The sequence below is a fragment of the Pleuronectes platessa genome, chromosome 6 (assembly GCF_947347685.1).
Source record: "Pleuronectes platessa chromosome 6, fPlePla1.1, whole genome shotgun sequence".
Lineage (NCBI taxonomy): Eukaryota > Metazoa > Chordata > Actinopteri > Pleuronectiformes > Pleuronectidae > Pleuronectes > Pleuronectes platessa.
In genome coordinates, this window is record NC_070631.1 from 25874930 (window position 1) to 25896287 (window position 21358).

General features: G+C 42.6%; 1 protein-coding gene across 3 annotated transcripts in view; it reads right to left on the minus strand.

Annotated features, from left to right (window-relative positions):
* flna (filamin A, alpha (actin binding protein 280)) overlaps positions 1-21358 on the minus strand; it is a 48134-nt gene that overhangs the window by 26003 nt on the left and 773 nt on the right. For all 3 annotated transcript variants that reach the window (XM_053425874.1, XM_053425875.1, XM_053425873.1), the window contains exons 2-5: positions 14694-15178; positions 3607-3858; positions 2439-2536; positions 132-279 (exon numbers count right to left, since the gene is read on the minus strand). In XM_053425874.1, coding sequence (XP_053281849.1) covers positions 132-279; positions 2439-2536; positions 3607-3858; positions 14694-15063 — 868 coding nt within the window. In that variant the 5' untranslated portion in view covers positions 15064-15178. The remainder of the gene's footprint in view (positions 1-131; positions 280-2438; positions 2537-3606; positions 3859-14693; positions 15179-21358) is intronic.

Here is a 21358-nt window from a genome sequence, read left to right on the forward strand (position 1 = left end):
TATCTCAACTTAAAGTCTGAGAGTCCAGAAGAAGCCACAGTAAATGGATTAGCTGAAATTGCCTCTAATTTCCAGCATCCAACCGTGTGGGTTGTTCTATCATATGTGTGTGTGTCTGTTTGTGTGTGTACCTGGGCCATAGGCACGGGCCTTTTTGGGGTTGAGTTTTGGTCGGAGAGGTGCACCAGGTTTCAGTTTACCCTTGGGGAACTGGGACAGGTAGGTCATGACTGAATGCTCGTCCACATTGGGGTCAACGATCTCTTCCGGGGTTATCACCTACAAGATATGGCAAAAGAGAAATTATTTCCAACCCAAAGGGTACTTTTTACCTTATTTGCATATTTGCAAATGAAAAAGAAGGGAGGCCACAGATGAGGTGCTTGAATAGTTGCCATGGAGACATCTACCCACAAAATCTACTGAGTTGAGTTGTGATTTGGTGATCGAACCACAAGGCAACCTCTTCCTCCGTTCAGAAAGTACCTGTGGCAAACTCATTCGCACGAAGCAGCCGGCAGCAGCTCATGCAGACAAGCTCATTGTCTGATTTTCACAGACCACACAAACAGCAGGCACAGGGACAAAGCCAGTTTCATAGCAGAAGCAGAGCTGCAGGCGGAAACAGTGGAGACCACAGACCTAACTGTCAGCACGCTATGCTGTGCCAGCTGCCAGCAATGTGCCAATCATGCCAACACAACACTGTCAAAAATTCACAGGAGCAACACAAACCAGCACTAAACACGACATTTGGTAAAGTCTGATTAAATACTCCATTATCAAATGGTTAACCTTTTATTCCGAGCAAATACTACAGGGAATGGAAAGTGTTTTAGTTACAGATATTTAAATATTTGATTCTCTCTACATGATATTCAAGTTACCCTTGCTTTTGGATCACTTCTAATCAGTGCGAGTGAGCAGGTGAATAAAACAGTCGCTTCCAGTGGCAAGGCAAATCGCAGCGTGGCTCTGTGTGGAGTTGGAAAACTTTGACCTGCGATCATCACTTTGCATGTTTGTGACAGTGCCCTAGGTTTGGCAAGTGATATTGTGCATTTTTAATAGTCAACAAATTTATTGAAAATGAACAGGATTTAATATATTAATTAGAGCTGTGAAAAATAACGCGTTAACGCGTTATGATTAAATTACAGGATTAATTCGGTTTTTTTTTTAACGCATTTAACGCATGCGCAGAAGGACCTTCCAATTCCACCGCCTCTGCACTAGTCGCCGCTCTAATGCAGTCAGACGGCAGCTGCCATTCAAACAAACAAACAACATGGATAATTCTGATGAACCTGAGGACCTTCTGGACGGGAAGATCGTGTTCCAAAAAAACAAAGATCGAACATTCAGTAAAACCAAGGTGATATGCACACTCTGCGAGAAGACGTTATCGTTTCACCGTAGCAATACCCGCCTAACCACCGCAACGCGAAGCATGTGTTGGTCGGCGAGGGGCGTTCAAGTGGAATGCGCCAAACCAGACTCACTCGCCGGACACATTGTGCAAAAGAAGCGGTCAGCTTTACTGTCAGAGAATTTGAACAAGTTAGTTTGCCAAACCAACTGGCTAAAGACCGAGTAGCTAAGAGGGCCTTTAGAGGCATTAGATTGTATCATGGTGTGGTTAATGGTTGTGTGACAAAAAATATAAAAAATGTCAACCATCCTATGGCTAAGAAGCTCAAATAATTTCTGTTTAATTTAAAAAAAAAAGTTTTATTCAACCACACAATGGCTAAGGAACCCGAATTCTGTTTAGGATGAAGATTATATTAATGTTCCTTTTGGAAAAGCAATGATAACTGCTGAAGAACTGCTGAGTTGCAGCACAAAAGAAAAGTTAAATGTCATAAATCTTGTTTTCACAAAAATATTCCGAAAAAATCGGTAATGTGATTAATCATGATTAATCCATAGAAACCTGTGATTAATTTGATGAAAAATTTTAATCATTTCACAGCCCTAATATTAATATATAATATAAAATGTAAAAAATAATGTTTAATATATTAATATTCAATACCAAATGTGGATTAATCTGCATCTTAAAAATAGTCCAGATCTGGGTTTTTTTAGGATCCCCATCCTATTCAGAAGTCTTTGAAAGTAGGTATATAGGGTATGCATGTATATACTAAGTGTTATGACTCTTTAACCATTAAATAAAGAACATTCATACCAAGTTTTGTACAATTTCCCTGCAGGGTTTCCTGAGACCACACAGCTACACAACAATACAGCCTACTGAATATCTCAAGTTTGCTAACATTAGTTAACATTAGCCATAAGCCGTTGGTTATAGAAGTGTAAGTAAGATTTAAGCAGCATTCCCAAGTGTGCTACCCATGACTTTAACTTTATATATGTACAAAGAATATTATTAATTCTTATATCTTGCCCATCTGTAAAGGAATCTGTTTTACCTGTGGGATGCCCAGCCAGTCGTCGGCCTGCTGCATGGCCTCACGGGCGTTGTCCACTGGCTTGGTCTGATCCCACTGGTCCCAGTCCGGACACAGACCTGCAGGAAAGAAAAGAGCCAGGTTGGGTTCACTACAGGGAGCAGCAGGACAAAAACCTACCATTTAAGTACAATCAAAGCATGACAATATAAAGAGATTTTAAATTATAATGGGAAATTTGTGTTTGAAGCTGAGAAAAAGGAAAAGCATAACAAATTACAGTTTAAGGCAAATCAAAATCACAGTATGATGATAATCAGTTATATTTCTAATCTTGTTTTTTTTCCGGCTAGGTGAAAATGCAGGACATTTAGTAAACGTGAACTTCACTACACACAGAAAATTAGGTTCTGTCAAATTATGGGCTCTGTGTTAGCGCCAAGGCTGCAGCATTGACGACCTTCAGCAGATAAAGGGAGAATTCAAAAACAGGTCTAATCTGCATTTGAAGGAGAATCTGCAGTAGTAAGTAGGTGTGAGGCCATGTCTGTGTCCCTGAGGCTCCTTAAGATGTCTGCCCTTCAATTTCTCCGCTGCATGTTGTGATAGGCATTGATTATCATACAAACACTTCCTGGCAATGTGTCTGTATCAGCAGTTTTTTGTGACTGACTTAAGTGTGTGTGCTGCTACTTTTGCACACCGCAGGGAAGTCTCTGGCTGGAGAAATGTAACTGCTTTAGTTGGGTCCTTATCTGTTGCTCGAGGCTGATGGTGATCCACAGGTATGCCAAGCATCCCGACTATGTAAACAGAAACCTCCCGTTTGCCTCACTTTCCCTCACCTTCATCCCTCCTTGCCTGTCTCTGCCTCTCCTACTTCAACTGGATAGGGGGGGGGGGACGTTCAGTCCTCACCCTCCTGGTCAGCTCTTCATCAGCTCTCCCCTCAGCCTTTGCTCCCACACATGAGAACTACCCTCTTATGTTTTCCCTGACCTGACCTCAGATCTGAAGCTGTCAATCACTGGTGTTTGTGGACAAAGAATGTTTTTAGCAATCAATCCTTGGCTGAGTTAAACATCTTCTCCACTGAGACACACAAAACATGTCCCAACCATCCTCTGAAAGACAGAACCACAAGGATGTTCTCTAAAAAACACACACACACACACAAGCATGCACTTACCTGGAGCACAGCTGTCAACCAGGGCACCCAGGGCCCGGCCAGTCTGCCAGTCTCTGTTGAAGTTGGTGATGGGAAGCTCGGGCAGTTTGTTCTGGATCCATCCCAGCAGCCTCTGCTTAGGTGTCTTCTGCCTGCCGGATTCTGTTTCCTCATCCTCATCCCACATGGGCATGGAGATGGAGTAGTGCAGGATCAAGGTCCAGATCAGACCCAGGATGAGCTTTAGGTTCCCATCCACGATGGCTTTAGAGTCTGGAGCCCAGAGGAAAAGAGAGGAAGGTTAGATTTATGATACCATGCTGTCTAAACAGAAATCTGCCATCCAAATAATGCAGAGGTAAAACTGATCCTGGTCTTGGATTAAAAAATATATTTTTTTTTTAATCCAAGAATCAGCGATGGCCACGTTGTGACGCACCCATCCACAAAAAGGTTTTTCATATTCTCACTAACTGTGCTATGGTGAAAAAGTTTGGATAATTATTACATTTACATAGGTTTATACAGATTTTAACACACCAGTCCATATTGGAACAGAATGACACAATGGCATATCTAGTTATACGTCTGGTTGGTCTAAATTCTGTCTGAGGCATTCGTCAGCATACAGATAGACCCACACACACTACTGCGGGGGAGAAAGTGATGCAACCAGAAGCTAGCCTGGGCTTGAGGAAGATAAGACACACAACCCAACACCACACACAACACCACAGCGTGCACACACATGTTGCCATAGGATACATTTTTTATCTTCTTTATTTTTGCATAAGAGTGCTGGGGCTGCGGTTGGGGGCTGGCGCTACTGAAAGGCTGAATATTTAACTGCAGCAGTAGGAGGCCCAGAAAGCTCTCTGGCCAAGAGCTGCAGCAAGAGTTTGAGGTTGGGGTCAGAAAGTATGGAGGTCTAAACCATAAAAGGGGGTGATGGAATATATGCACGATCAAGACAACAAGCCAGTCAGGAACACATGCAGCCTTTGTCTCACAACATGGTAATAAATTAGAGAAGTTCTTTGCCTACATTCAGAAGTACATCTGCCAGTTCCTCTGAATTTGCGTTGTGCTCACATGCTGCCCACCCTGCTCTACATGATATATCAGCTGCTCCCAGTGGAAAAATACACTCTGCATAGTGATAAAATAAAGCAGGTTCAGGTCTGTTTGGATAACCCATCACCATGGGAACTTAGAGAGAACTGGGTCATCAGAATAGCGACAGAGTGGCAACTCAGTCTGACCAGGAATGACATGGAAAGGGAAAGCAAGAAGCAGAAGATCTGATTGTGAAGGAAAAATGGAAAGAAGAAGAGAGGAGGGGAGATGAACCAGAGAGAAATGTTGCCTGAAAACACAGATAAAAATGACTGACAGCTATAAATTTACATTTGTACTATTAGGGGGAGGGACTGGTGTGAACATGTGTATCACAGGTTGGTACTTGCAGCAGGAATGCAAGATCAGGAAAAGTAGGGGTGTGTCACATAGTAAAGTGAGAGCAGGACAGGACCACAACAATACCACGCGTACAGAAAAGGCCACAGTATCAAACTAATGATTAATTTATATATTGATTTTTATCTCTATATGAATATATCACTTATTTTCAAGTTTGAAACTGGACCCCGCCTCCGCCTGTACAATCTATTGTTACTAGAGTTTGATGAGCAGTCAGTGCCCACTGACCACAGCTCGCCAGTGTGAAGCATCAATTCAGGTTTCAGGCCTTTCACCCTCATCCCGGGTGTTGCTAGGACACATTGGCACACACTGTCTGATAATGTGTGGTTACGTGTTGTTCTCTGATTCATGCCTCTCGCACACAAAAGCCACTAAACATGCAAGGAATCTGCAAGCATTCCCGGCAGGCCACAGCGCATTAGCCTAACGGAGAGCCCCATATACGGACACATACTGCCGCAGACTGCCCCTTTGCTGACTCACAACTGCCCCCCTCCACCCATCTAGTGTGTGTGTGTGTTTGTTTGTGCGTGCTTGTGAGAGAGAGAGACAGCAAAGAGAGTGTGTGCGTGTCTGTTGATGCTCCTTTTGCCCCCAAAACTCCCATGACTCATCTCTTCGGCTTGCTGGTGCAGCCCCCACCAACCCTACCTCCCACCCCCAACCCAACCCCCACCCCAGGCAGTGACACTGCGATGACATCATCACAACCCCTGACCCACGGCCTGACCCAGTCCCTCTCGAGAAGGGAGAGGGGGTGGGATAAACGAAGAGCGACAACGGGAGGGGGAATGGTCCTGTTCAGTATTAAGGTTGTATTGCAACATCTGGAGCAGTTTAGTCCCACGATTTTGTCAGGCTCAGGACAAAACCCCACAGCAGGTCTAGATAGAGCTCTCTCTCTACCTGGTAATCGCTTATGGTGTATTTATATTTAAGCAACGCCTAGACTTCCTTGTTGGTCCGTCGACCATACGTTTTCTTCAGGTCCATGTTCAGAACTGTAAACTCTCGGTTTGCCGCTTTAGGTTTTTAAAAATGAGGATGTTAAAACTGTGCATTAAAACTAAAGCATAATTTCAGTTTATCAGGTTATATTACATCTACACAAACCCAGTGTTTCTACTGGCAATCACCTGGCAAACTCCTTAGACAATAACACACACACACACGCGCACAGGCACACATGCACACAACTCATGTCTGGAAAAGTGGCCTGAGAAAACCTAGTCAGACAGAACACAGTGAGGAAATGTTACACATTCCACTGTGCCCTTATCTCTCAAACACACGTACACTCTCTTACACGTTTAATATAGCAGCATGTACAGTGTCCACCTTACTATAATGTTCCTACTACACAAAGTGGCCCTATAGGACATGAAACAGGGGTAAAATATGAAAAAACTGTGACACGAATTCAGTTTGTATCTTCAAACTTCCAAACTCTGAAAATCTTTGACCTGGAGCTCTCTTTTTCTTTTCTTTCCCTCCCTCCCTCCCTCCCTCCCTCTTTTAACTCCATGCAACAAACCACACTGGAGCTACTACACTTCCTCCTCTTCCTTTCTACTCCTTCCAGTCATCCTCCCTCCCTCCCTCCCTCAGCTGGAAAAAAAGTTCCTCCTGGTTTTTTAGCCTTAAAAGGGCAGAAGCAAACTGGATCTTGGCCTCCCTCCCATTCGCTGGGCTCTGGTTACAGGCAGCGGGAGGAGGGAGGACAGGACAGCCGAGGGGGTGGAGGAACAAGAAAGAGAGGAGAAGAAGGCAGGGAAAACTGCTGTGTGGGACATTTTTAAAGCCTGCACTGACATGAGCAGCCCGACTAGGATGGGCTAAGATATGTTCATTTGAGTGACGAGACCAGAGAGGCTGAGAGAAAGTGAAGTTTGAGGGGGACAGACGTAGAAAGACAAAAATGAAAAACATGAGGGGAGTGGCGAGTGGGGGCAGGCTAAGACAGAGGCTGAGGAGGTGAGAGGAGGACACGGGCACCACATAAAATGATGAACGAGGAGGTTTAATAAATACCATACGGCTTTAATCAACTGTTTGTTTCCTGGAAACATCTTAGAGCTACGATCGACCTTAAGAGCATAGACTCGGTTTCCAAATAATTGATAGTTCTTGGTCTTGCAAAAAACGATTCAGGTCTGGAAAAGTAGATCCCCCTCAAGACGTTTTTCTGGCACTAGAGCCCCAGTCTACTTGTTGGTAAAATCTGGTAACATTATATCAAAAGCCATCTTCCAGTGCACTTCTCTTGGTTTGATACTAAACACATTTTATGTTGAAAAGACATTACGAGATAGTGCCATTGGCGTTTATGTGCCACTTATTTCAATAAATAATTTTAAGGTTCAGTGTGTAGAATTTAGTGACATATTGTCACTGTATCATTGCATGTTGCAGCTGAACACCCCTCACCTCATCCTCCCCTTCCAAACATGAAAGAGAGCCTATGGTAACCTTCAGTTGTCATAAAAACTCATAAGGTGTTTAGTTTGTCCAGTCTGGAAAAAACATGGCATTATTTCAATATTTTAATAAAAGGGTTCATTCTAGGTTAAAGAAAACAACAATTCGTACAATTTAGATGAAACACAATAGTTAAACAGCAATAAGATTATTCTATATTCAATTGCCAATAGATCCCTTCACCTAAATCTCCTAAGATTGTTATGAGTACATTAAGGAATAGTTTGCTTTATGGCTGCGTGTTCAGTCTTAACATGAGGCATAGGGTGCAGGGGCAAGTTTCCAACGATGTAATGCAACAACCTGAATACCACGGTGCTGAATGGAAATGTGCACTCTGCTAATCCTCAGTATCCACTTGACCAGTCCCCTTTCGCCTGCCGAACAGGAAGCTATGCTAACGATAATGAGTAGGCAGGAAGTAATCCGTTCTGGCCCAACATAGTTGCTAAAGTCTCCGGTTTTCTCACTCTCTGCCCAACATTCCTCTTTGCCCTATGCCACCAGTCACTCTCACGTCCAATCTGTTCCTGAAAAGGAAAGATTACATTTGATGCTGTATGACATCCCCAACACAAGCAGCCTCTCTGTAAACAAGCTGCTGTATTTAGATGTCCCAGCGGGACCACATAGTGCGCTCTCGCTTGACGATGCAGTTACTGGAGCCCAGGGAACTGCCTAAACATTATTGCTGTGCAGTAATTACTTATAATAAAACAGTAATTTGTTTAAACCTGCATTAACTCATGTTTTTGGCATTCTAAACAGTCAACTGTGTCTCAAACTGTGTCTGTCTGCTGTTTGCTGCCGAGAGGATTACGTACAATGTGTTTTAAAGGGGTTCTTTAGCTGAAAACCGTTGCTTGATGCTTCTGGAAATAACATGGTCTAAGTAAGGGGGTGAACTGAAGGAGTAAAGTCGTGGCTGCGAAACCAAAAGAGAGGTTAAGGCTACATCCTTACCACTATCATTAGCACTAGCATTTTAGCTAAAAACATTTCTATCTACATGAGTGTTTTGGCTCGGAATCTGTTTTATTTCCAACATGAAATCTTTCATTTGGGCTAAGACTTGTAGAAAGATAACGTGATAAGATTGAGAAATTACAGAGTTATCCTAACTTTGAAAGTTCCATATTTCTATCAAGCTTTTTTCTCGGTTCTGAACCACAAAGGTTTGGACCCATCATCGTCCTACGAGGGAGGAACTATTGACTGATACAGGCGTGTCTTAGGTGTGAAGACAGGGAGAACAACAACAACGAGTCTCCTGAAATGGTTAGATGTTGCTGTAGCATTAGTTACATCAGAACTTGAGAGAATTGTTTCTTGAAAGAAAGAAGATTAAAGCATTGAAGATTTTTCTTAATGGTAGAGATATTCTCACCCTGACTTGTGACAAAGGATGGGTGTAATGGCCTACAACAAATATCGCAATAGTTTTAGGCTATAATGCGATACACGATATATAGCTCGATATTTTGTAATCTCCTCTAAAACACTTTATAAATTTAAATTCATAAAAGTCCACCAGTGGCTAAGCTAACAGACATTAGCATTTTCGACTAACGCCGGAGTGAACATTGCCTGAATTCATTATTCGTAAACAGATTCGTTTGGTTCAGCGTTCAGAAAGAATTAGGCTAACTGTCAATAACCGTCCCTGACCATCTTCCACTTTCTTTCTCTCCGTGCTCTCGGAGTCTCTTCCCTCCTCCCATGATACAAAAACACGCATGCACGCAGGAGAGTTTTCTGGATGGGCGGGGGAGAGAGCTGTCGGCTGTAAGACGGGCATGTGAAGAGAAAGCAAAACTCAAGCAGAATCTCTTAAATCATTCACGTGACAATTTATACTCGATGGTCACGATGTAGTCATTTTATACATCTCACATGGTACAAGCTGTGATACATCGAGTAAATTCGATATATCGCCCACCCCTATGTGTGACGTGACAGATGGTTCATCCTGATGGTTCAGATGGTTCTGTGTAACACTCCATCTGCTGTATCAGGTCAGATATATTGCTATCAATGTTGGTTGGAACTAGACAGTGAGGTAACAGAAAGCCTGAAGTTTGTTTAGGCAAGTGTGCTTAAGGTAATTTAGAAACAGTGTCACCATTAGAGTTTTGTGCTGAATGAGCGGCGCCATCTTCTATGTGAAGATGGCACCTTTCCGAGAGACACACGTATGCCACACATGTTCTGTCCAGTTATCCGAGGTAAGTCAATGCAGGTCAAAAAAGACAGTGAATATTCTACGCCCCCATAGACAAAACTTAAAGCTAAACTAAGTAACTTATTACAGAACAAACAAAACACACACTTGCTTGAATTTACTAGCCATGCCTGATGCAAGGAGCTTAAGCAAAGCTACAGAACCCCAAAATATAAATTTCCTGTCATGTAAGAAGAAACATGCTCACATTTATAACCAACCACACACAACCTTGTACTAATAACCTTTACCATTACAACTAAATACAAAATCCTAATTTTAAACCTAAACTCAAATCTAAACCCTCAATCAACCCTTTTGAAAAGTGAGGACCTCCCAAAATGTCCTCAATACTAATTGTCTTTACTCATCTTGGTCCTCACAAAGTTATCTGTACACACACATGACGTCTGGAGGAGCTAGGGCTTCCATCATTAGACAGCCCTCTCCACTTCTTGAGCTACAGCTGCCGTCCCAATTCACTATTTATCAAAATAGCTAGTGGTACATTTTCTGTGACTAATAAGCGGTTCATTGCAGCTCTAATAGCCACTATTGGCCAGTGTACAGCCAGAGCCAGGCTTTGTTTTATGGCTTAGAAATTCTTTTTTTTTTATTGTTACAGGCAAACTATATTATTTTTCCTCTAAAACATTTTATAGAAAGCAATAGTTTTTCCAACAGAATAAGAAAAACTTCTGCAGAACAGGCTATCTCCTCTTTTAGTATCAGTAATACAGAACACATATTATTATTATGTAACAGTGTAACAATGAGGAGGCTGGTTGTTACTACACAGGCGTCTATCTTAATCTTTATGTGTCTGATCCCAGGTAAAGACAGGGGAGCAGCAAGGTACATAGTTACGCCACAATTCTGTTTGTTTCCCAGCCTGCCCGTGTGGATGACGGGGCAAGTGTGGCATGGTCACCACCACCTTACTGTTACTGTTTCGACACAGTGCTCAGTCAAGTAAACATAAAGAAGTGTTTTTAAGAGTTTGAAAATATGGGTGGGCTGTAGCAGTCAAGGAGTGTGAACGTCTGCACAAAGAGCACCACAACCAATTAATAAGATGGTCACTAAGTCTTGATGTGCTTTGTGAGTGTTTAAGTAAGCACAGATGCACACACACGTAAGCACAGCTATCCTTATTTATTTTGTATTGACTTCTATTGATTGTGGTCAGCCTAATAAAAACCATATCCCTGCCCTTAACCATGACTAGTTCACAACTTAACACAGTTCACATATTACCACTTCACTCAACCAGGACCTCAGAAATGTTGTTTTGCCTCATAAGAACCGAGCTTTGGTCCCCTTGAGGTCTACTGTTCCTGACAAGGTCAGTGTTTATAATGGAAAGGTTCCAAAGAGGTAATACAAATGAGTACACACACACACACAGATGATGCCAGGCGAAATCATTGAGCTTGATCAAACATGGGTGTGATGAACACCGGAAATATGCACGCAAGCAATCTCTCCACGTGCAGATCAGGAAAGGCCTCACAGAACTCTATGCTAAAATATAATTGATAAAAAAAAAGTAAAATTTCCCTACAATCAAAGAAAATCATCAAGTATGCAGACCCATGCAGACCACGTGGTGCCTTTTAGCATTTTGTGACGGTCTACCAGGGTGCCTGGGCCTGTTAAGAGGGGCTACCATCTTTGTCTCTCCCAAGGCTCACTTCACTCCCTGCTAGATGGCAGCCTTGTCACTCCTGACTGAATACATAAGAGTTCTCCTCTGGATTCATCAGTAGTCATGTGACTGGTGCCAGGTAATGCAGGGTTTGTCAGACGTGCAGAAAGTGAGATCCCCTCCTGTTACATGTTACATGTCATTTGGCTGACGCTTTTGTCCAAACTTACAATTAGTACACTCAACACTTATGAGGGGCCATTTAGGAGTTAAGTATCTTGCCAAGGACACTTCGGCATGCAGATGGGGAAGAGTGGGGATTGAACCTTCGCCAACCTTCTTGTTGGAGAACGACCACTCTACCCCTGGGCCACACCGCCCCCTGGGTTGAACCGTTATTAGAGCAAACGGAGTTTCACTGCTGAGATTCGGTATGTTAGTTGTTGCTAGTCCAACTAACAACCTTCATCTCAGAGACATTAATGACAGGTGTCAGGGCGACAAGATTTAAGCTGGTGTAGCAGACCACAGGTAAGGATTTTTTTTTTCACTTTCACTTTCGCAGGATTATGACGTACAACAACAATGTTGGCCTGTGGAAAAACTCAGAATACCTTTTTAATGTTTGTTATAAACTTAGTAATAATACTTTTATGTTAAAAGCAGGTTGACTGATGAAAATGTAGTAATAAACTTGTCTGCTGCAGTTTTTGTTGTAATGTGTTGCTCTTCTTACATACTTCACCTCCAAAACTCTGAATTATGTTGTGCCACTCATAAAAAAACTAAAAATAACACTACAACAGACTATTTCAAAATTGCTCTGTGAAAATACTGGTAAATACAAATCAATTAGCATATATCATCATGATATGTTTTATAGGAATAGGGAGCATTATCACCAGAGAGAGACGACTGACATGTGCTGCTCTCTCTCCTCTCCACTATTTTTTATTTCTGTCAATGCCACAAGAGCAATGCATGATGGTTTATATACACTAGCCCAGTAATGTCCAGGAGGTCATAGGGCCTGGCTAACAGCTTCCCCTTGTTTCCTGTGTTAGGCTAAGTTAACAATCTGCTCCACAAACTCAAGTGGCACGGATTTTCTCATCAAACTTTTAGCAAGAAAACAAATAACCTTTTTTTTCAAATTGCTTATCTTTTAACTCTACCTATCTATTAAGCACAAATTCCAAACATTAACTTCTTCAAGCCTCTTCATTGGATTTAATTTCTTCTATAATTGTAAACTGAAACAAATTGGGTTTGGGGTTGATTGGGGCAAGGCTTTTGATATCACGTCAGGCTCTGAAAGTTTTACACTGCCTACTTTAGTATAAATTACATATTAATGATTTGTATTTGGAGCCCTTGTCCTGTTCGAACCCTCCACCACCATGGTTGCTTCTTGGGTGGAACAGATTCCTAGTTAGTCTTGAGTAACTCACGATGAAAGTGTTACAATAACTACTGTTGCATATCAATATATGATATGAGTAAAAGGAGAAACGAAAGAGACAACCCCCCCCCTCCCCCGCCCCACATAAGTCATCAATAATATTTTTTTGTTTAAAGTTAAAGTAAAGGAGAAAAGAAAAACTGACAGATCTTAAAAGCACAGAAAGAAGGCAGGAGTGTGGACATCATGCTGAGCAATGATGCCAGTTTGGTAACTTGTGGTGAGTGTTGCTGGCTGGGTGTGTCCACTTTCTGAAATGAGAGGAGGAAGTAAAAGAGGAGAGCGGACTCCTCTGTGATCTGCAGATTAAATGACTCAGAAGGAGCAGCTCGGCGAGGGTGAGTCAGCTGGACTCACAGACAGACAGACAGACAGACATGAGTAGGGTGGCTCATGGTTCCTGGTACTGCATCCTGAATAGTACCAGCAGTGCATTTTAAACCCATCAACCAACTGTCATCAAGATAAGAAAAATGCAGCGAACAGGAATCTTCCTCCTAATATGGAAAAGAAATGTTCCTGAGGTGCACCACATTACAAACTATGTCTTATAGCCTTGTACCTTATATCACCAACCACAACACTTTCTGTACTGATGATGTGATCTGTTCACAGCAGCTCCACCTTCTTCTACCTCTCTGCTGAGATGGAGTCTCATTATGTCTGACCTGGTGTTCAAACGGAGCAGGCACCTCACCTGTCGGCTGCAGTAGGGAGAAGTAATGTGTGTGTATGCATGTGTGGAAACTGTGAAGTGAGCAATACATCCCCCAGCGGGATGATAGGAGCTTACTCACATCTGATTCACAGTCACAAACACTGTGTTAACTAAGCTTTTGTCTAAGGGAGAAAAGAGTTGTTGTCTTTCTTCACACCAGGTTTGTGAGGGGAGTCATTCTCAAATAAATATTGACTTAAAAATTAAATTAAATTAATCAAGGAGCCTTGATTGTCTTTCTGAGCCACGTATCTCGCAAAACACCAGAAGGCTGTACTTTCGTAGTTTTGTACTGCAGCTAAAGTACTTTCATACACCTTCATTCAGATGCATAACTGCAAAATCATCAGTGTTGTGAGCAGGAAAGCAGCTGCATGTAGGCATAGCCCCTTAAAGCCACTTTTATGTCACAGAGCGTGAGCCAAGTCCTGTCTAATGCTGTGGAGACCCAGCCCACTGCACGACATGAGCACAGACAATAGCCCTGTGTCTCTGTGTGTGTCTGTGTGTGTCTGTGTGTGTAGGATCAGCTCTCCTGTCCTACTAGGCCTGAAGCACATCCCGGCCCACACAGTTTTGCTCGGACCGGCCCAACCCAGCCCAGCTCAGGCGACAGGGGAACAGAGAAAGCCTGGGGCCCCTCTGCACAGTCAGACCCCCTCCTCCCAAAACAACCCGCCTCAAATCTGGACAGCCAGAGACAAAAGCTCAGCGGCCCTGGACACCGGGGGGAAACGCCTGCTCACACAATAATCTTACCAACAGTGGAAACTTTACTATAGACTTCTCTTACACTTCTCCACAGTAATTAACTGTGGAGTGTTTTTTCACCACTTTTTCTTCACAGGGTGACGGATTCCTTTCTTCTCGCTGGGAAGTGGACATGCTCAACTTTCTTGGGTCACACACCCTGCAGGTCTGCACACATGCACGGTTCTTTAAAGTAGACACTGCAGTCCAGTTGATTTCTCCAGGAAAATGAACCATGAGTCAACTCAGCCCAGCAGAGAAGCAGAGGACAGGCCACCTGAGTGGAGGTGGAGAAGCATATATACTATAGGCATCCATTCATTACAACCCAGCAGTGTGTCTGACCCACCTATGGACACCAGCTTGATGTTCTCCTTGTCCAGGAACTCCAGAGCCACCGACACGTTCTCCAGCTGCATCTGGCGGAAGGTGGGCCTCTGGTTGTACTTTCTGAACATCTTCTTCTGGGACAGCACCTCCAGGAGCCCGATGAGCCGCAGCCCGTCGCTCAGGTCCGTCTGCAGGTTGCCGAGGCGCTTGTTGACGCATTTCAGATGCTCGTTGCACCAGCGGGTGAAGGTGTTCTGCTGGATCTTCTTCCACGGCGCATCCTCGGCCAGGTCCTTCTCCGTCGCGGGCATTTCTGCGTCCTTGTCCGTGGAGACAGCGTTGGGAGCGGGCGCGGCGCTCTGGTGGAGCCGGGGGTGGGAACCACTCATTTTTATCGTCTCGGCTGTCTCTCGGTTCGCTGGGTTTTTTTTCTGGGTGGAGTCTGCTCAACTTTGTGTGGCCGCTCCCTCTCTCTCTCTCTCCCTCTCCCTCTCTAGCTTGGGTCTGAGAGAAAAGAGAAAGAAAAGAGTTAACTTGAGAGGTTATATTTATATAAATATATATAAAGCATGCTGTAAGCATTACAGCAACAAAATGAACGTTGTGCTTTTACTTCGAAGACAACTTGCTAAAGAGGAAGTGATACATGAATGTTGCTGCCCTGACACAAATCAGCTCCAGTGACTTGTATTGTCTGTGTCAGTCCGATATGGTGAAATAAAGCTTATCAAAATGAAGTCAGATATTATTGATTGCAGGCCGCCAGTTGCCAACCACTACTCATTCCACACACAGAAGCCCACTACACTACCCCCACTAACTGCTACAGAGTGCTGGTCACTTGCTTTTCTCATGTTTTATTAATATTGACGTTTGCAGAATTAGTAGGTAGATGGTACAAGTGATGAAATCGTCCAATGAGTCAGCTACAAGGAAAATGGTCCACTTTCCATGTATCTACAAGGCACCCCCCACCCCTTCAGCTTCAGGCTCATTGAAAACAGACCTATTTAATTATTCTCTGACCTTGATTGTCACAGTGTGTTATAGGAAATCTCTATTTGTCTGGCAGACACAAACAAGGTCAGTAGCATTGTGAAAATATTTGATCAGCATTAGTTTTTCTTTCCGAGTCATGATTTGTCCCTGGTCACCTCGTGATGATATCTCCTTCATTCCATCATGGGTCACAGTTAATGCTGAAGCCACTGGAGACACAAAGTGATACAGATGACACGAGTCTGACCTGAGCTCTCTGTGTGCTAACACCCCATTTCAAGAACAGTGTGACAGATATAAAAGGCTCATGTTCAGGGTCCCTGGGAAAAACTATGCTCATGTTCATGGGTCCCATGCAGGCATCAGTGTAATACAGTAAATATGTCAGCTGTCCACTGGGACCTGCAGGTCAGTGACTCCTCACAGTGTCAGAGTTATGTTTGTTTGTGTCTGCTGACCTGCTTCTTGCAGCATCGTTCAAGATCTCTTTTCTGTCAATTTACATGCAGCCAATGTGACATTGGGTGCATGTATTTTCAGTGTTTGCAGCCTAAATTTCTGCTCTCCACTGGGTGAACGTGTGTTTGTGTGATGTCACCGTGCTGTTTGTGCACTGCAGCCTTATCTTTAAAGGGGTTACAGACAGCGAGTGTCTAGACACCAGCCGTATCCACCTCCTCTGTTTGTCTGCGCTGTACTGACCAAACAGCCAGATGAGATCACACACCAAATAAGCACTATATGATCCACTTATGACAGCCTGCATGTTTTTTAGCAGCAGGCGGTTTCAGAAAATGGAAACAATGGCACTGGTGGGCCGATTCATTAGGAAAAAAAATTATATTTTCACTTTAAGCTTTTATAGAGAAGCTTTCTCATGTGTACATCTCTCCCCAGGTTAGACACAGAGAATGAGAGACAAAGCAAGGAAATAAGGAGGGGCTGAGGCGGCAAATATTGTAATCCAGAAGTCCATAAAATGTTCTCACTCTCATTTTTTCTGATAGAGGACATAAGCAGTTACAAAACAGAGATCACAACTAGAAAGATGACAATATGACCAAATTATGATTATGCCTCACAGCTAGAAGGTTCCAGGTTATATCTTTCTGTATGGAGTTTGCACGTATGTCTGTATGTTAACCCTGTGATACGCCGACCTGTACAGGTCCAACCTCACCTCTCGCCTAATGTCAGCTGGGATCAGCTCCGGCTTCTCATGCGACCCTCAAAAAGGTATAGACAATGGATGGTTGGATATGATTATGTTGCCAGGCTCTTTTTCAATGGAAGCAGTAGTTTTCATTTTCGTGCAGCAGCTGCTGTGGTGGTTTGAGATTATCTCAGAATTTGAAAAGTGAAAGCCAGGAACACACGTCATAAAAAGAAATGCAGCATGATAGAATACTGAAAACTGAGTTATAGAAGCTAATGAACCGGAGGCTGGCTGAGACATGTTGTTATAAATTTGGCTTTTTATTGAGTTGCATTATGGGATTTGTAGGATCCTGCATTTTTCAAGCCTGACTCATACTAGGAATGAAAAATCTGGACATCTTGACCTCTGCTGCTTCAATTTGAACATTATTTTTGTTTAACCAGGCTGAATGTGCCACAGTGAATCAATCAAATTCAATAAAATTGCATTTACAAATTACAATTTGTCTCATAGGGAAACATCCACATCCTCTATTAACAGGAAAAACTTAGAAACCTCAGAGAGAGACAAATATGAGGGATCCTACTCCCAGGATGGACAGAAGTGCAATAGATGATATGTGTAGCTGAACACATTAACAAAATTAGATTATTTACAACATTGATTAGAGTTTTTTTTATTTTTACATAATGGTAAAACGTCTGATAGAAATGAAGGGAGCAGTAATGACATTTGAAATGGAGGAGTTATTGCCAGTAATGGTAGAATATGTGAGCAGGCATATTGTTATCGTATATCAAGCAGTCACTGGATAAAATTTACCAATCACAACAAAACACATACACAATCTGACATTCTCTGATGAATTTTCTCCCTGTCTGTAACCGAGCAGCAGGGGCTGTAAACACAGAGGGAGAGATGTGACTCTGCAGCTTTTTTGACTAAATAAGGAGCTCAGTGCCAGGAGCCACAGTGTGGCCAGCGGACCATCAAGAATGCTTTGCCTCAGTGTGTGTGGATGTGTGTGTTTGTGTGTGTCTGGTCAAGGGAGAATCTAAAGAATGCCCCTCACCCTGGAACTCCCAGCCTTAATAATGGCCCAATAAAAGACACACACACACACACACACACACACACACACACACACACACACACACACACACACACACATATGAAGTATATATCTGTATGCTTTTACGTACACCGGGCCATTTAAAACAATAGAACAATAGATTTAGAAAGTTCTATTGTATAAAACTCAAGAAGACCATGGCTAGAGATTATGCAGAGCAGGAGAGCAGCGCAGATTTAAAAACACCAGCAGAATTCAATGAGGGACAGTGAGGCATTTAAGACAGATAGCTTTAAGCTTCAAACTGATGGACACACTGAAAGAGAAATGTCTTCAGGCCCCCTCATCCACCTCAGCTCATGCTGAACTTCAAAAAGCAGAATGTTGCCTGGTCTGAGTGAGAGCTGGTGAAACATTCACTGAGGGGAGGCCTATTGTTTCACTGGAATTCGCCAAATAAACAGGAGACAAAACACAGGGCGGGGAGAGACAGAGTAGACCAAGACACATTTACATGTCTCAGAGTCTGTAGACTTAGCAACCCCTCTTTGATTTGTCATGTGCCTCCCTCTAGTGTTTATTCATGGCACTACAGTTTTCTGCTTCCCTTGCTTCAAGTCCCCCCTCGCCTGTCCTTTTATAAATTTGTCCACTTCTTCCTTATTTCTCCTTCAGTCTTCTTTCCTGTCTCTGTAATCTGGAGTCACTCTGGACATCTTCACAACTCTTACTTAATAATTAAGTTCACATATTGTGTTTTATTTATAAATCCTCTCTGACATGTTTTCACATATCTTCATCAAACGTCAGTTGATGTGTACATGTTTGCATTTATTTGAGTTAAAGGGAGATTGACACTTACTTGTCAGGATATTTCATTTCATATTGGGGACATCCTATAAACCTGTGGCTAAGATTAATAATTATAGATAAACTGAGTATTGCGTTGATATATATATTTACATGCAAAACACATCAGGAGCTTATCAAATATGATTTAGTGGTGCACTATCAAACAAAGCAGCAATGTACTCAGTTCCTACAACGTGCTGCATCAACAACATTAAGTAATTATATATACTAAAACAACACATTATATACATTTTGGAAACCTTTAGTGCATTTGGCTGCAAATAGCTTTTTTAATGAAGGACCCTTACTATTTAGACAATGGTGTTTCAACCAGGATTTATACATTACTAAGATACATAAATGATACTTAAACCAACAAAAGTTGGTTTAATTGGGTTTAAGTGGAGCTCTCCAAAAAACTGCAAATCCAGTGGTGAGCTGTGTAATAATGCCTAATCCTGTTATAACTGTAATTTACATTTTGCTTACACATTAAACCAAAGCTGACAATGAGGGCAACAGTAGCATACGCTCTCTCAATATCCTGGATCAACAGAATCACATGGCTCCTGAAGAGGGGGAGCTTCATGACGCTGCATTATGACAAGTCAGATCAACTTAATATGAATATTGATAAATTCATATGAACATTAAAAGTGCTGACAGCCTGTGGTGTATATAAGGTAATATATTAGACATGATTAGATAAGTTGAGGTGGTTGTTGAGATCAATGTGAGCTTAACAGCGTCTCCTGCCAATGATGCTTCTATCATTATAATATCACGGCTTCTCACCATCACTCGCCACACCCAGTCAGCCGCAAGTCGAGCACAGCAGAACTCAGCAAAGGAAGTTAGGTTGATGTACGCTGCAGCCAGGCAACGCCAAAACCACACGACACACACACACACACACAACAGAGTCGTGTGGAAAAGGCAGAAGTCAGACACACTGATTACAGCACAGTGAAGACTTGCCCCTATTCTCTCTCACCCGCTCTGTGTGTGGGTGTGTGTGTGTGTGTGTGTGTGTGTGTGTGTATGTGTGCGTGCGTGTGTGTGTGGGGCACATACTGAGTGAAAGTAGGCCAAGACGTGTCAGATGAGGACAGGTTTGGTCTACATTTTTTTCTCTCTATATGCCAACATAGCCTCCTTTTCTTTTTCTCCTCACCACCTCGTCATTATAGATGATGATGTTAAACCATGAAACTACAACAAGTCAAAATCGAAATCTCTCCCAAGTTTTTGGCCAAACATACAAAGTCATTTGTAAGAGTCACTTGCAGTAACCAGCAGAACTCCTTTAATCTGAAAAAAACACTTTTCTCAGCAGTGCTTTCAATGAGCAATGTTCAGGAATGTTATGATGTCAGTGTGAAATTATTGATGCTCAAAATCAAAGAGGCACATTCCAGCCTTTAGGTCTCATCACCAAAGATGTTTCAAAGAAAGGAGAAACATATTTTGACTTTGGCCAACTCTATTGCAACCATGTTCAGGACTGTGTTAAAAACTCGCACACTACTTAGACAACAGCTCAGATTAAATTCACTCAAACTGGATTTTACACAATTCTTAAAACTGCTCTTAACTCTCGAGCACACATATTCAGTTTTTTGGGTGGGTGTGGGTTCATCTCCTGATGATGTAGATGACCTCTATGCAGCCCACCTATATATTGTACCAAAAGGGTTTAAAAACACAAATATCCAGATTTTTTAGGAACTTTCATTCGGTGAAAAATATGGATTTTACAAGCTCCATGGGGTATACAAAACACACCTGTGTCCATCATTGTCTGAGTTTTTTACAACAACAACAACAAAAATGTAATATATCTATTATTAATAAAGAGTATGTTCTGCTTCATCCCTCTTACATAAAAGCATAAGAATATGTGTGTGTGCCTGTGTGAGTGTGGGCCGGATATCATGTTATTGGTACCTAAATCACTGTCATATGCAATAATAATATGGGGACGGGTCTTCCTTATGTAAAACGTTACATTTTAAGGTGTAGACATGTTTAAAGGGTAGGATAAGGTTGAGTTGAGGTTAGGTTTAGGTTTAGCCAAGGATGGCGCTGAGGACGGCTGCTGTGACGTAAACTCTCCCACAGCTATTTTTGAGCATAGGGAGCCTGTGACCCACGAATTTCATTGCCTGCGACTGCTGTTGTGAACATGATTGATAAAGTCTAGAATCTTGAATCAGTCAAGAGAGACCCGACTACTGAATCATTCATATTGCACATACCTTTTTTCTAGTGTTTATAATATCTTTATACTGTTCCCTTTATTTCATTTTAAATTTATATTTTTATATCAATGCTTATTACAGCAAATACCTTGTATGTGTTAACCTGCTTGGCAATAACCTCTCTCTCTCTCTCTGGTGGTCTCTATGCCCCCCTTTCAAATTAAGCCCCTGTGATAAATATGATGAGTGAGGAGCTGACGAGGTGAACTACGTGCAGACGAGAGGACCAGGTGGACTTCCTGCTCCTGTGAGACCCGCTCTCGGCGGCGGGGGGCGCAAGTGGCCACCACTGCCCCCCAGAGTAAAGATCTGCAGTCAGTGTCCGTGTATTACCTTATTTG